Raw genomic sequence first — 12518 nt, 5'->3', positions numbered from 1 at the left:
GCCCTTCACGGGTCTCTCGTTTTTCTGCACTGTAGGCAAGGAAGTGACTTCGTTTCATACTCTCGCTGCGAGAATGTCTGTCCAGAGAGCGGCCTTGGAAGGTCTGGTTCCTCCCTCCAGAACGAAGGGCAGGTGTGCTATCGGACGCGGAGGATGAAGACAGTGTCTTGCCTTGAAGCAAAGGACTGGCATGCTGACTGCCTACTATAAAAGATTTGGGTTCCGTTAGCTTGGGTTCCTCTCCTATAATGCAACCCCTCTGTGTACACTTGTTCTCTGGCCCACTTGTCATCGCCCTGTGGAAATAGAGGCTTGGAGACCTGGCACAAAAGTTCTGATACTCTGGCTCCTGCTCCTGCTGGGAGTAATAAACTGTCCTTTGGCTCTGGGAGCCGCATGTCTTATATGAAACTATGGCAGATTAACTTGTAAGTTTGCCGGTAGGATCGGATCTCAGACCCTTCACAGCTCTTCAGACTCCTCACCTCATTGTGGATTTCTTCTCCTTGTTTCAAAACTGCGGGCTCCAAGGACTTCAAAGACACATCACCACTGCCTGCCCCATCGCGGACATTCTGCAGAGCCAACTGGCAGCGCTGCAGGATGTAGTCCAAGGTCCCCGTCGAGCACTGCGGAGAGAACCAGAAATCCAGGGGATAAGCAGCTTCCAAGTCTGCCGTGCCTCCTGCTGGCACTGTCCCCGCCGGTCCCCTCCCCGTGCCTTTCACCCGACACCCTCACAGCTCAGCCTATGTTCCTCAACTTAAGCTTGTCTTCTCTTCCACATTACATTTTCAAAGATGCAAGAAGGATGCACTTCAGCAGCCACCCACTCAAACGGACCCAGAAGAAAAGGGTTCTTGAGTGGGTTATGCCTAGAAGGACAGGTGCCTAGAACATCTCGCATAAAAGTGAGTCTTTTTTTCTACACCGCGAAGCACATGTTAAATAATCTGTAAAATGCTTGTGCACTCCTTTCCTTCTTTCCCTCCTGACTTCTAACAGAACTAGTTTTTTGTCTCTAAGATAATTTTTCCACATTTATTTGTTTAATATTTGTCTCCCCAACTGAAACGAAAGTTCAACAAAGGGAGTGGCCATGACGGTTGTGTTGATGGCTGTATCTCACCAGCCAATGGTGCTGCTGGACAGAAAGCAGGCACTCAGACATTTGGGGGGGGGGCGGGGAATGGAAGAGAGAAGACAGGAAGGAAGGTGAGGAGAGAGGAGGGAGGGATGCTTGATGGGCTTGCTGGTAGCTTGATTGAAATGGACACCATGCCCTCTCTGCCGCACGGCCACATGACCAGTCCACCAGGAAAGCTGCCTCGTTCCCAAAAGTCACGGCACTGCCTGGCAGACTCACGGTCTGGGCACTGAAAAGGTCTCGCAGTCCCTGCCATTTAGGTGAATCCCTTCTGCCCCACTCTCTCCCACTGCAGCACGATACAAAGTCAAACTATAAAGCAAAGCGAAGCACATGTAACAAGCTTGGGAAGAGGTCGACCTGGAATCTTCTCTATGATTATTCCTCTGCTCTCTGGCACCCTTCCTAACGACTCCCACAGCACCCCGGGCTGACTACACAGGGTTTTTCCTCACCGCTTACATTCCCGTACCGAGCTAGTCCAATCATCTGACCGTCAGCCACTCCAAGTGGTGGCAGAATTTCGCAATAAAGTCTGCATTGTAAACACAACTGGGGAGCTTAGAAATTCCTTGGCTCCGCTGTAACTCTCTCCTTCATTTACATTCACATGCCCAGAAGCCTGACCAAAAAATTAAGGGCGATGTAAACTCCCAATCATCTGAGCCTAATCACAGCTAACACATGCACGCACGCACAGACCCACCCCATTTCCTTTTGGCCATCTCCTGCCTTTGACCTTGACAGATACAAACCCCTTAGAAAATCTCTAACTAGCAACACCTGCCAATGGCACTTACCTTCTCCAAGAAACATAACCCCAAATAAGCAAAATATACTTATCCCACGCTGTGAATACACTTTCAAAAACTATCCAACACAACTCAAAGCCAAGAAAGCAAGTAAACAGAGACTGAAGTCAAGTTAGATGGAAGCAATTTTCCTATCAAATACTCTTCCAAAGTTCTATGATAAATTGCTCATTCAACCACTTCTGCCACATCCAATTAATCTGAATCGCGTTTTTATTTACACTTACCTCTGCCACTCGGTGGGTGGAACTAAACCGAGGTGGTAAACCAGCCAAAACACAGTGCTGGTGGGTGGCATTGAGGTCATCTGCAGGAAAAGTACCAAAAATTAAAAACGAACCACACACACACACTTAGTCACTATATACTATTTAACTAAAATACAAAGTAAACAAGTAAATCCATCATTCAAAAAAAATGACAGTGGCCAAAAACTTAGCAATGACATTTTATTCTTAAAACCATTCTTTATAAATTCAATGAGCAGCAAACCATGACACTTTCAAGAGTGAAGGGGGATGCTGTTAGTAATTATTTCAGGACGACAGGTGCACGCCAGGACTGTCCCTCACAGACAGGACGTATGGTCGCCTCACTTACTTGTGGTCTCATGGTACCCACTCCCCACAGAGTTAAAAATGTATGCACCGGACTTCTTTCTCTTTCTTAGGATGTATCTAATTCTACCCATGCCTTTAGAACAAGCCGAAATTCTTTCACGTTATTTGGGGTTGAGTATCTTTCATCTGAAAACCTGCCTCTTTCTCTCCCCAAAAGTATCGATTTTGCCTTAACAATTTTCCAGGCAGCAAACCAACCAACTCAGCATCTTGCGAAGCTCTGGCTCTCAGAACAGAATTCCAGCCTTATGGACTGATGACCCAAGGATGGAGTAGGTGGTGATTCATCCGCTGAAGAACATGCCTAAAACCACGTGCAGCGGGAGGAACCTCAGTGTCATTGTGTATTCTAAGAAATGACGCTGCGTGTCGGGCAAAATCTGCATCACCTCCACTTAGCCCGCCACTTCCCGTGTTACAAAGAAGAGAACTGAACGGTACTGTTTCCTGGCAACACATGAGTAAGAAAGACAATGACTTACACTAAAAAGTCAAGACCACTATACCCCTCCCATGTTGGCAAAAACCACCTACATTGTTACCTCTAAACATAAGAAAGGAAATGCAAAACAGCAATTGAAGGACTCTCACTTCTGGGTGTCCTGCGCATTCTGGAGGAACAGTGACAAGGTTTGTCCTCCAAGCTCAAACTACAAAACAGACCAAAAACAGCGAACAAAGGTTCCGACCCTGGAAAACAGAGCAACATATATAAGAGAAATGGTATGTAGGGAGCCCTCCGACTGCCCTAACTCACTCCCTGAAAACAGTTTCAAAGCCACAGAGCAGGGCGGGGGAAGTCAGACAGAACGCTCAGTGTTCAGTTTTCCTTCTAGCTGAGTTGTGAAGGCAGAGATGGGAGTGTGTCCCGCGGACTACTGGGACAGAAGAGCCTGCACGAAGAGAGAGAGAGCGCAAGCAGACATCTACAGAAGGATTCCGTCCAGTCTGTGCACCTGTGAATGGAAACTGCCCAAGGGCAAGAAAAGCAGCAGCAGGAAGCTGCAGGCGGAACACATCTCAGACCTCACACAGGGCCGGGAACACACTGTGTTCTCGGCAGCAGAATGGCTCCTACCACAGGAGATAATGAACAGAGTCTTCGGGAAAGCCTCATCTTAGCAGTAGTGCTAAATGCATCTTAGATTAAAGGCTGCTATAGCCCCGCCTAACAGATTAAAAGCAAGCCTTAAAAGACTTAAACCTCTTCCAGATAATTTAGTCACTCATTAGAGCAAAAGCCAACAAAATCAGGTACTCGACAATTCTAGGCAGAGACAGGGCCAGGGCCAGGGCCAAGGCACGGGCGTGGGAACGGGCTGGTTGTACAGGGGGAGGAAGACAGGCCAGTGCAAGGGCAGTGTGGTGAGCAAGGGGCACGTGGGAAGCTGAACAGATTACGGAGGTCTCTGTCGGATGTGCTAGGAATTTGCAGTTTTATTCTAGACACGACGGGAAGCCTTTAGAAAATCTTAAGCAGGGACAAAATGTGATTTAAGTTTAAAACAGAGCACGGTGGTAACTTTATAGAAAAGAGGCGGGGTGGGGGGAGCAGGAAGACCAGCTGGGAAGCTGGGGCAGTACGCCATGCAGGAGTTGACAGGGACTTGGACGGCGGCGACAGCCAGGTGATGGTGAGCAGAGGCCAGAGTCACAAGGTTTTAAAGGAGAACAACGGGACCTGCTAAGGGACTGGGTAAGTGAAGCGAGGGGAGGAGCGAGGTTGGGGGCAACATGGGGGTTTTCACTGGCACAGCTGATGGAAAGTTCAGTAGGTCCCAAAACATCAGGAGTATTGTATAAACAGTATTACAAAACGCAATAAAGTGAAAACGTCAGAGATACACCCGGAGTTCTAAAGTCAAATGTAAAGACAACAAAAAAAAGGCTAAACAGAGAGGATCAAAGCAGACCCAGCCTCGGCAGACGGGCTCAGAGGGGTGGCTCAAGGCCTGATGAGGAAGGCCGGATGACTGTTCTCTCCTCTACTGGCCGTCTCCGAGGATTCTGGGTAAGGACACACCTGAGAATCCCTGGTTGATCCAGAGTAGCTTCCCTAACAGCGGTTTCAGAGTCAAACAAACAAATAAGCAGAGGCTGGAGGAGGTTCCCAGCCTAGATTTCCATACAGGGGTGAAACAATTCCTAAGAAATACGTAAAGGCCATTCTCATCTACCCAAATGAAAGCCTTACTGCTTCTGTGCTATTAATACTGGGATCCAGAGCCCTGGCTGGGTGGCTCCGTTGGTTAGAGCATCATTCAGATGCGCCGAGGTTGCAGGTCTGATCTCTGGCCAGGGCAGATACAGGAATCAACTGATGACTGCATACATAAGTGGAACAGGAAAACTCTCTCTCTCTCTCTCCCTACCCTCCTTTCCTTACTCTCTCTCTAAAATCAATCAATCAATCAATCAAAATACTAGGATCTACAGACATCATAAAGGGGAGAAGTCATCTGAATGAAAGATTTGTGAAGTGCTTTTGTTCCACTCAAGGGCAACGGATCTGATGCAGACCAAGTGGCAAACACAGCATTCGAAGTAATACTTTGAGGCTCGTACCTTTATTTAAATCCCTGGCAACTCTCTAATCACAAAACTCAGAATTGCCCCCCACTGTCTCTAATCCTTTATGACTTTTAGACAGAACCTTGTAATTTTCCTTTAAGAGTTTCTAATTTACCTAAATCTCAAAGTCTGCAAAAGTGGCTCAAGCTTCATGGATTGTACTTCTCAAAGGGTATGCTAAAGACATTCCGAACTTTAAAAGTGGACTGCTAATAATTTTTAGAAAGAAAACACTAAAAAACGTCTATTTGCCAGAGCCATCTCAGAACACAGCTAAAAGCTGGCTGACTTTATATGCAAGCGGAACAGGAGCTTGTAGAATGTATTCAACAAAACAAATAAAGACGCTCTCACCCTTCCCTGACAGTGCTCTATCGTGGGTGAAGAGGGCCCCAGGCCGTCACTGTGGCATGAAATCTCATCTCATATGTAAAAGACCACAGGGGCAAAGGCTTAATTTGCACCGTAATGACCCATTCAGGCCCAGGGCTTTCTTGGTTTTAACACTCAGGTCTCTCTTCCTGAGATCCTGGGTGGGGGGAACTGTAGCCACCCCCCCCCTTAGGGCTTCAGAGGGAGCCCTAACAGTCAGTCCCTCTGAATTTCACTCAGCCCTTCCTTCTTTGGTTTTGTGGTCCACTGTGTCACTGTGGCTATTGCATCCCAAATTTCTTAAAGTAACAATCAAGGGCTTCGCTGACGGCACTCTTGGGCGAAATAGGTCCAATACTGAAATCCAATCTTCCCAGCTTCACACAGTCACTGAAGCTTTTCATTCCTACTCACCTGTCCGTCTTCATCCCTCAATCTTAATATTTATGACCTTATTTTTCCTAGAGGCAGGGACATCCATGATTGAGGACATTTTCAGAACTTAACAGCCAGTGAAAGGGGAAAGGGGAAGCGTCCCGGCAAGATGTCAGCATAGACTCAGGCCTCTACCCACCGCATCCCTAGACTCCCAGTGAAACAGTCCATGGGATATTGGGAGAGATGGAAACGTGTTTCAACACTAAGTATGAGAGAAAGGTGCTCGATAAGGCAGAAAGGGCCAGGACTGGTGCTGGGTACGGTAGCGGCGGGATGAGTTTACAGAAGGCTGCCACGTGACCGGACAACCTGCCAAGTGAACCCTGAGAGGAGTGCTCAGCCTGGAGCCCAGGGGGTGAGGGGCGCCCAGCTTCAGCACAGGCTGCTGGCGCAAGCGGCCACTTTGAGAAGCAAGCCGGGCACTGCTGGGGTCAGAAGGTGGTCAGGCAGGTATGCCAAGGATGGGTGGTATAATAGGTGCAGTTTTAAAATAGCCACACTCTCACCCCTCACCCAGGTATCCCACTTCCAGTAATTTTCCCTAAAGAAATAATCGCGGATGCGGACAGAGCCTGATGGGCAAAGCTGGTCACCGGAGCCCAGAGCATGACATCAAAACACTGCAAGTGAACTAAATGACCACAAGTAGGGGCTCACTATTTCGGCCACTTTTAAATAACCCATTTTCAAGGAATACTTAATAGGAAAAAATGTTTTAGGTAGAAGAATATAGAAAAAACCCAAGATACAAAATATTATATCTGATATTTTCTAAAAAGAAATGAACACGTTCCCACATATAGAAAGAAACACTAGAAGGAATTAGACCAAACGGGGTGGATGATACCATCTCCGTGATGGTATGATGTACTTTTAATAGCTACCTTATACTTCTGCATACTTCATGGTTTGTCAAGTGTTTGCAAAGGGCACGCACTATATTTCAGCAATTCCACGGCCCATATTTTTTATCTTCATAGTTAACATCTCTGAAGTCGGCCTACATCTTAAAATTCATGGCATCTTTGACCGGGTGACATATATGACTACTTCCGCACTTAGCAAGGGAAAATAAAACAGTGGGTATCATTATTTTTGGAAGATCCAAAGCCAACGTTCCGTGAAGAGATGCTCCAAAAAGAGGTGCTCGTTGCCCACACGAAAAGGATGGCACACAGCCGTCCGTGAAGGCGACAGAAGCCTTGATTAGTTTTGTGTATCTCCCCTCAAACACAATTTTCTGTGGGAGTGAAAACTCTTTTATAAAAACAAGTACAGAGGTGAAGAGACCTCAGGGTACACAGCTTCCCCCTCTTTTTTTTTTTTTAATTAACTTGTATGGAATGCTTAGTTTGTTGTTGGGTTGTGAGGAGAATAGATTCTTGAGGTTAATCATTCATTTTTGCTTTCTAACTACACACACACACACACACAAATATTCCCAAGACACAGAAGGGCAGTGGGGGTGGGGAAATGGTTAAGAAGGGACAGCAGTTAGGCTGTGGGATGTCCTTTTCTTCTTTTCCGGGGGCGTACATGCAGACCCGTCACTTCTGCCCATGACTTCAGTGGCCTGTGGGGACCAGACTTTTTGAAATAAGTCAATGAATGAACCAGAAGCAGCCACCTAAGCCTCTAAGTTCTGTTCCTTCCTGTGCCTTCCAACTTCCTCTTTATTCACTTCCATCTCACATCTAACTTCCCACTGGCAATTGAGGAAAGTGGCTGTGGTTTCAGGCTAAAGCTCAGAGAGAAACAAAAAAGGATGTTCTTTTCCCAGTAGATGGTAAGTTCCTGTTAACACCCAGGACACTAAGAGCTGTGTGCAGTGTGAGGATGTAAGTGATACAGTAGTGATGCCCTAAAGCTCACCTCTAGTAGGGGAGATAAGCCTCTCTATCAATCACTACGGTCCAGACGGGAGAGTATTGGCACCTACCCTGATTGGTTGGTGCCCCTGCCACTGTGGGTATTACGGTTTTTTAATGTCATCTCTAAATAGGTGAGTTCTACACACACCTGGATGAAGAGGGAAGCATGACATGGTAGAGTATGAAGAAAGATGAGGAAAAAGGATTGTGCCACGGCCCAATTTTTGGAAAGGATTTTAGGACAAAGCCACTACAGTAAATTGACAAGGATTATAATCGATATCTTTTTAAAATGTTTTCAATGTTCATGGAACCTAGAAGAATTATTCCACAGGAAGAAGCTAATGAAACATCCGTCATGGGGTGTATAGTCTAGCCAGGAAATACGCTACAGGGACCGACTGATTTAGAAAAGTCAGGCTCGTTCCTGGTCTAGTCCTGGCTTCAAACCTTCAATAAGGATTAATTTTTTAAAAGTTTTATTGTGGTCATTCTTGCACTGTCTTTATGGCAAAGAATAAACACAGGATATGCAATCAAATTAAAAGCCTGAGAAATTATCTTCCACAGCTCATGCTTTTAGGAGTTACATAGGTCGAGAGCCAAAGAGAGCACATGAAGGCTGCTGCCAAAGGAAAACATCCCGCCCACCTAACCCAGGGGCAGAATTATCCCGACACAGCGAGACTCTGAATGAAACAAGAGAGCGAAAGGATCTCACATTCACGTCGTCCTCAGCGTCAAAGAAATCAGCACATTTCTGTTACCTTTGGTGGTTTTCTCATAAAAGAGTTGGAAGAGGACGCACAGACTGATCCACGCACTGTGTCGCTTTGAAAAATTCTGGGATGCCACACACGTGTGTGGACCAGATATGGAGGAGTGAAAGCATCGGTGACTGGAGAGACAGACACCACTGAAGATTCTAAAGGCCTCTCTGGAGACCCCCAAGCAGGAGGTGAACGGCCACCTGTTTGGGGGAAGGACTTGAGAACCGATTCCAGCATGGAGCTTTCAAAGTCAGAATAAATATTTTCTTCAGTCTGTAGCGCCAAGTCATAGTGCCATGAAATTTTTTTTTAAAAAAGCTAATTCTTGGTTCAACTGTCCGCTCGTTAACTCAATAATTATTCATTAAAGCACCTAATACGTTCAAAGTACTGTGTTAGGTGCTGTAGAGGTTACAGATTTTTAGAAACATAAAATATAGTGGGTAGAAGGCATGTTTAGAAAATTCTAAGAAATAGGCAGACAGGGGACCCAAGTAAAAGTGGAACTAGCAGGGGAGTGCCGTGAGAAGAAATCTCAGTGTGACAGCTGCGCCCGCTAGGTCTGCAGTACCCAGTACTTTCCCAAACATTAATTAGGCGGCCCGATAAAACATCCAGTGGCATACAGCCATCACTCTGGCATGAACCTTCTATCCATCAGAATAAAGAAAAGTATTTATGAATTCCAGGGGAAGAGGGGGCCGCACAAGAAAGTCACGGTTCAAATACAAAGCAAGTTCAAGGGTGGCGTGATTATTCTGAGCCTTTGGTGAAGGACAAAGTCTGGACCTGACATTGGTAACACTCCCCTGCGACTGACTCGGGCAGTGATTACAGTGGATTACACCTTCTACTTCTGGGTCCAGTCACTGTATTTGGTTCTGCAATAAGTGACCCATACGCAAGCCCGGTTATGCGTCGGCTCTCAAACTGCAGAATCAATGCACACAGAAAGCAAGGTAGTCCTATCAAAACGACAGATTAGCACATGAGCATTACCAACTTCAAAAATGTGAAAGTAATGACGTGGCTGAGAAAGAACTTTAATTCCCCATCTTGCATACTGAAAGTCGCGAGAGAGAGAGAGAGAGAGAGAGAGAGAGAGAGAATCTATATATTGGTTATAAAGGTAATCAATGAAGAAAAAAAGGCTAAATGTGAACTGACAAGAGTTATTAGCAAGAGCAAGAGACGGTGTAAGGGAGCCGATCTCGTGCTATCCGTCCTGGAGGAACTGACGGTGCTCAGCGCTGTCGGGTGAAGGAAGAGACAGGAGTGTTAAGCGCACATTTCAGAGATACGGAGGTGGCCGTTTAAAGAATGAAATGCAAATACAGCGAAAAGCAGTTGCTTCTAAGGATGGAACTTGGGTTTAGGCGCAAAGAGTTCGTCACTGCCCTCAACCGTTTGTTTTTCCTAGTGCGTTACGTTATTTTTGTAATGCCAGCAACACCACGAATGCGGTACTGATAAGATCTCCGGGACATTTTACTAAGCAAAGGGAAAAAAAAAGCAAATACTATGGTAAGATATAGAATAGAGTCCCTTTTGTTTTTTTTTTTTTTAAAGCAGCAACATATATGTAAATATTTTAGCGTAACCACATGCATCTTACTGGTTTTAAAGGGACCGAATAGGAGAGGAGGGTAACGGGATACCCCCACACTTTACTCTCTGTGGCTCAATCTTGTTGGAGTCCTTCACAACGAGAATATACGTTTACCCATCTGACATCGATGGTCCGACTTTTTCCCTACATTTGTAGAGGAAAAAGATTCCGTGACTGCATAATTAGGAGAGACAGCACAGTCTGGTGGAAGAAAGAAGAGCTTGGGCCTCAGGAAAGCCTGGATTCCAACGCCAGCTTTACTAGGTATGTGACTTTGAACAAGTCGTTTCACGTCTCTAAGCCTCAATTTCCTTTCTGCAAAAGGGAGCTTTATTGAGATGTAAGTCACCCACCAGACAACGCCCTCACCGAAAGTACATAATTCACCGCATCTTTTAGCATGTTCGTAGGACTGCGCCGCCATCACCACAAAGAAATTTCAGAGCATTTTCACGCCCCTGAGGGAACCCACGTCCACGTGAGCCAAAATAGAGTACATCTCGGCATCCAGCACAGGGCCTGCCCTCAGCAGGCCCTCATCGCACGCCCTTGGGAGGAAAAGCCCAAGACAGAAAGGGCAGGGGGCAGCAAAAAGACTGGCCGTGACAAGGAAGTGTAAGCGGGGGGGCTGATCCTTCCAAATACCCGGGAAGGAGCTCGGTTTCCTAGCCTCAGAGGCTCCTCCACAAGCCAGGGCCTCTCCCGAATGCTACTGAGTGCGGGAAAATCAGGCATCGAGCCCAAAGGCACACTTTGGAGAATGTCAGCACTTGGGGGCATGTTTTAAAGAGAGGGTTGTGGAGGGGACCCGCATCCCCGACCCTACAGAAAGCGAGGAGCAGGGAGCAAAGGCTGCAGCTGCTGCAGAGGCAGGAAGGGCGGCACGAGGTCGTCCTGGACAAGCGGCAGGAACGGCCCGTCGTGTCTCTGCTTTTCAGAGTGAAAACAAACATGACAGGTGCTCATTTGGCTGTTCGAGCACTTTCCACTTAGACGGTGATTCCTCCGGCTTACCCACGGCGGCCTGAGCTATAATTTATGGCTGCTTCTGTATTATTCCCTTGCTCCGGCACAGAGCAGAACACTGCGCCTGCATTGCAAGACCCAGGAGAGGTAATGAAGTATAATTATTTAAAATTTATGACGAAGCCGTAAATCATAGGCACTTTTTACTTCAGTTGGTCAGTCAGAGGTTGGGGGGAGGACGGGAATGGGGTCAGAGGGAAAAAATAACGAAAGCCTTTTCCTTCAAATAAAATGTGTAAGCCGGGGCGGGACTGAGGGACACCTGGAGGATTTAACTAAGATGTCACAGCCTCTGAATGAAGTCCCAGAGGGGCCTCAGGGGAGACAGAGACGCTCAGCTCCCAGGGGCCTCGGTTCTTCCTGCTCACAGGGCTGCAGACCCCACTCAGGGTGCTCCCAATACCCCGAAGGGCACCTTCCCAGGTTCTAGCAGCGCACAGGGGCCTGCTGCTCTGAGCCACAGACACCTCAAGGACAGGAACTCCGTTTATCAGAAGCTCCCACCCAGGCTCCCGGCGTCAACTCGGCTTCCACCCAGGGAAGACCGTGGTCCCCACAGAGCTCCGAGTCAACCGGGGCCAGATGCGGATGCTTCTCTCCTGCAAGCGCCAACTGGTAAGACTTCCCCTTCCTGGGGCTCCTCTGGGTGCCAGAAAGCATGCATGTGGAAGAGTGAAGTGCAAAGCTGGCAACACTCAGGGTGGGGAGAAGGATGAGAACAACGTTCAGCCCCCTGTGGCCACCCACTCCCTCTCTGGTTCTCCAAGAACCATGGCCCAGGTCCCGGTCTTCCCAAGTCCCCACATTCAGATCATAGTGTGCAAAGCACACCTGTACATTGTACTTGGCCTCATAGTAACATGGAAGCGAGGATCATCAGCACTAGTTTGGGGGGGCAGGAGTGTAGGGACTCCAAGAGGGGCTAACAGCACCCACCTCGCAAACGGCACGGCGAGTCTGAACCCGGTCACCTGACGGAAAACCCCATGGCTTTTTCAGTATCTTACCCCAAACTGTTGGTGAGGGAACACGAAACCAAAAACGAATGACTATGAATTTCAACTGTTACTGTTTTTTTCTCTTTTTTTTTTTTTTTGGCAGTGGATTTTTACTGGGCAGCTGAAGCTTTGAAGTAGCTGATCGTTACACTGGCAACAGATATTTGACAATGAGATTCAGTTGGATTTAAGGAAACACAAGTAAAGAGACGAACAGAACGGAGCCGTGAAGAGTGACACGTAAAAAGTAGTAACAATGAATTAAGGAGGGGAGAAGGAGGTTC

The 12518-nt window shown here is 47.2% G+C and overlaps 1 protein-coding gene and 1 long non-coding RNA gene across 3 annotated transcripts in view; one reads left to right on the top strand and one right to left on the bottom strand.

Moving 5' to 3' along the window:
* Positions 1-12518, bottom strand: part of FTO (FTO alpha-ketoglutarate dependent dioxygenase) — a 314052-nt gene that overhangs the window by 189210 nt on the left and 112324 nt on the right. For both annotated transcript variants that reach the window (XM_024551436.4, XM_045188382.3), the window contains exons 5-6: positions 2187-2266; positions 486-629 (exon numbers count right to left, since the gene is read on the bottom strand). In XM_024551436.4, the coding sequence (XP_024407204.2) occupies positions 486-629; positions 2187-2266 (224 nt within the window). The remainder of the gene's footprint in view (positions 1-485; positions 630-2186; positions 2267-12518) is intronic.
* LOC139440378 (uncharacterized) lies at positions 3271-11336 on the top strand. Its single transcript, XR_011650589.1, has 3 exons — positions 3271-4275; positions 6941-7039; positions 11149-11336. It is a non-coding gene; the product is annotated as an uncharacterized lncRNA (long non-coding RNA).

This window comes from Desmodus rotundus, chromosome 12, assembly GCF_022682495.2.
Source record: "Desmodus rotundus isolate HL8 chromosome 12, HLdesRot8A.1, whole genome shotgun sequence".
Lineage (NCBI taxonomy): Eukaryota > Metazoa > Chordata > Mammalia > Chiroptera > Phyllostomidae > Desmodus > Desmodus rotundus.
This window is presented reverse-complemented; position numbering and strand designations above follow the sequence as displayed.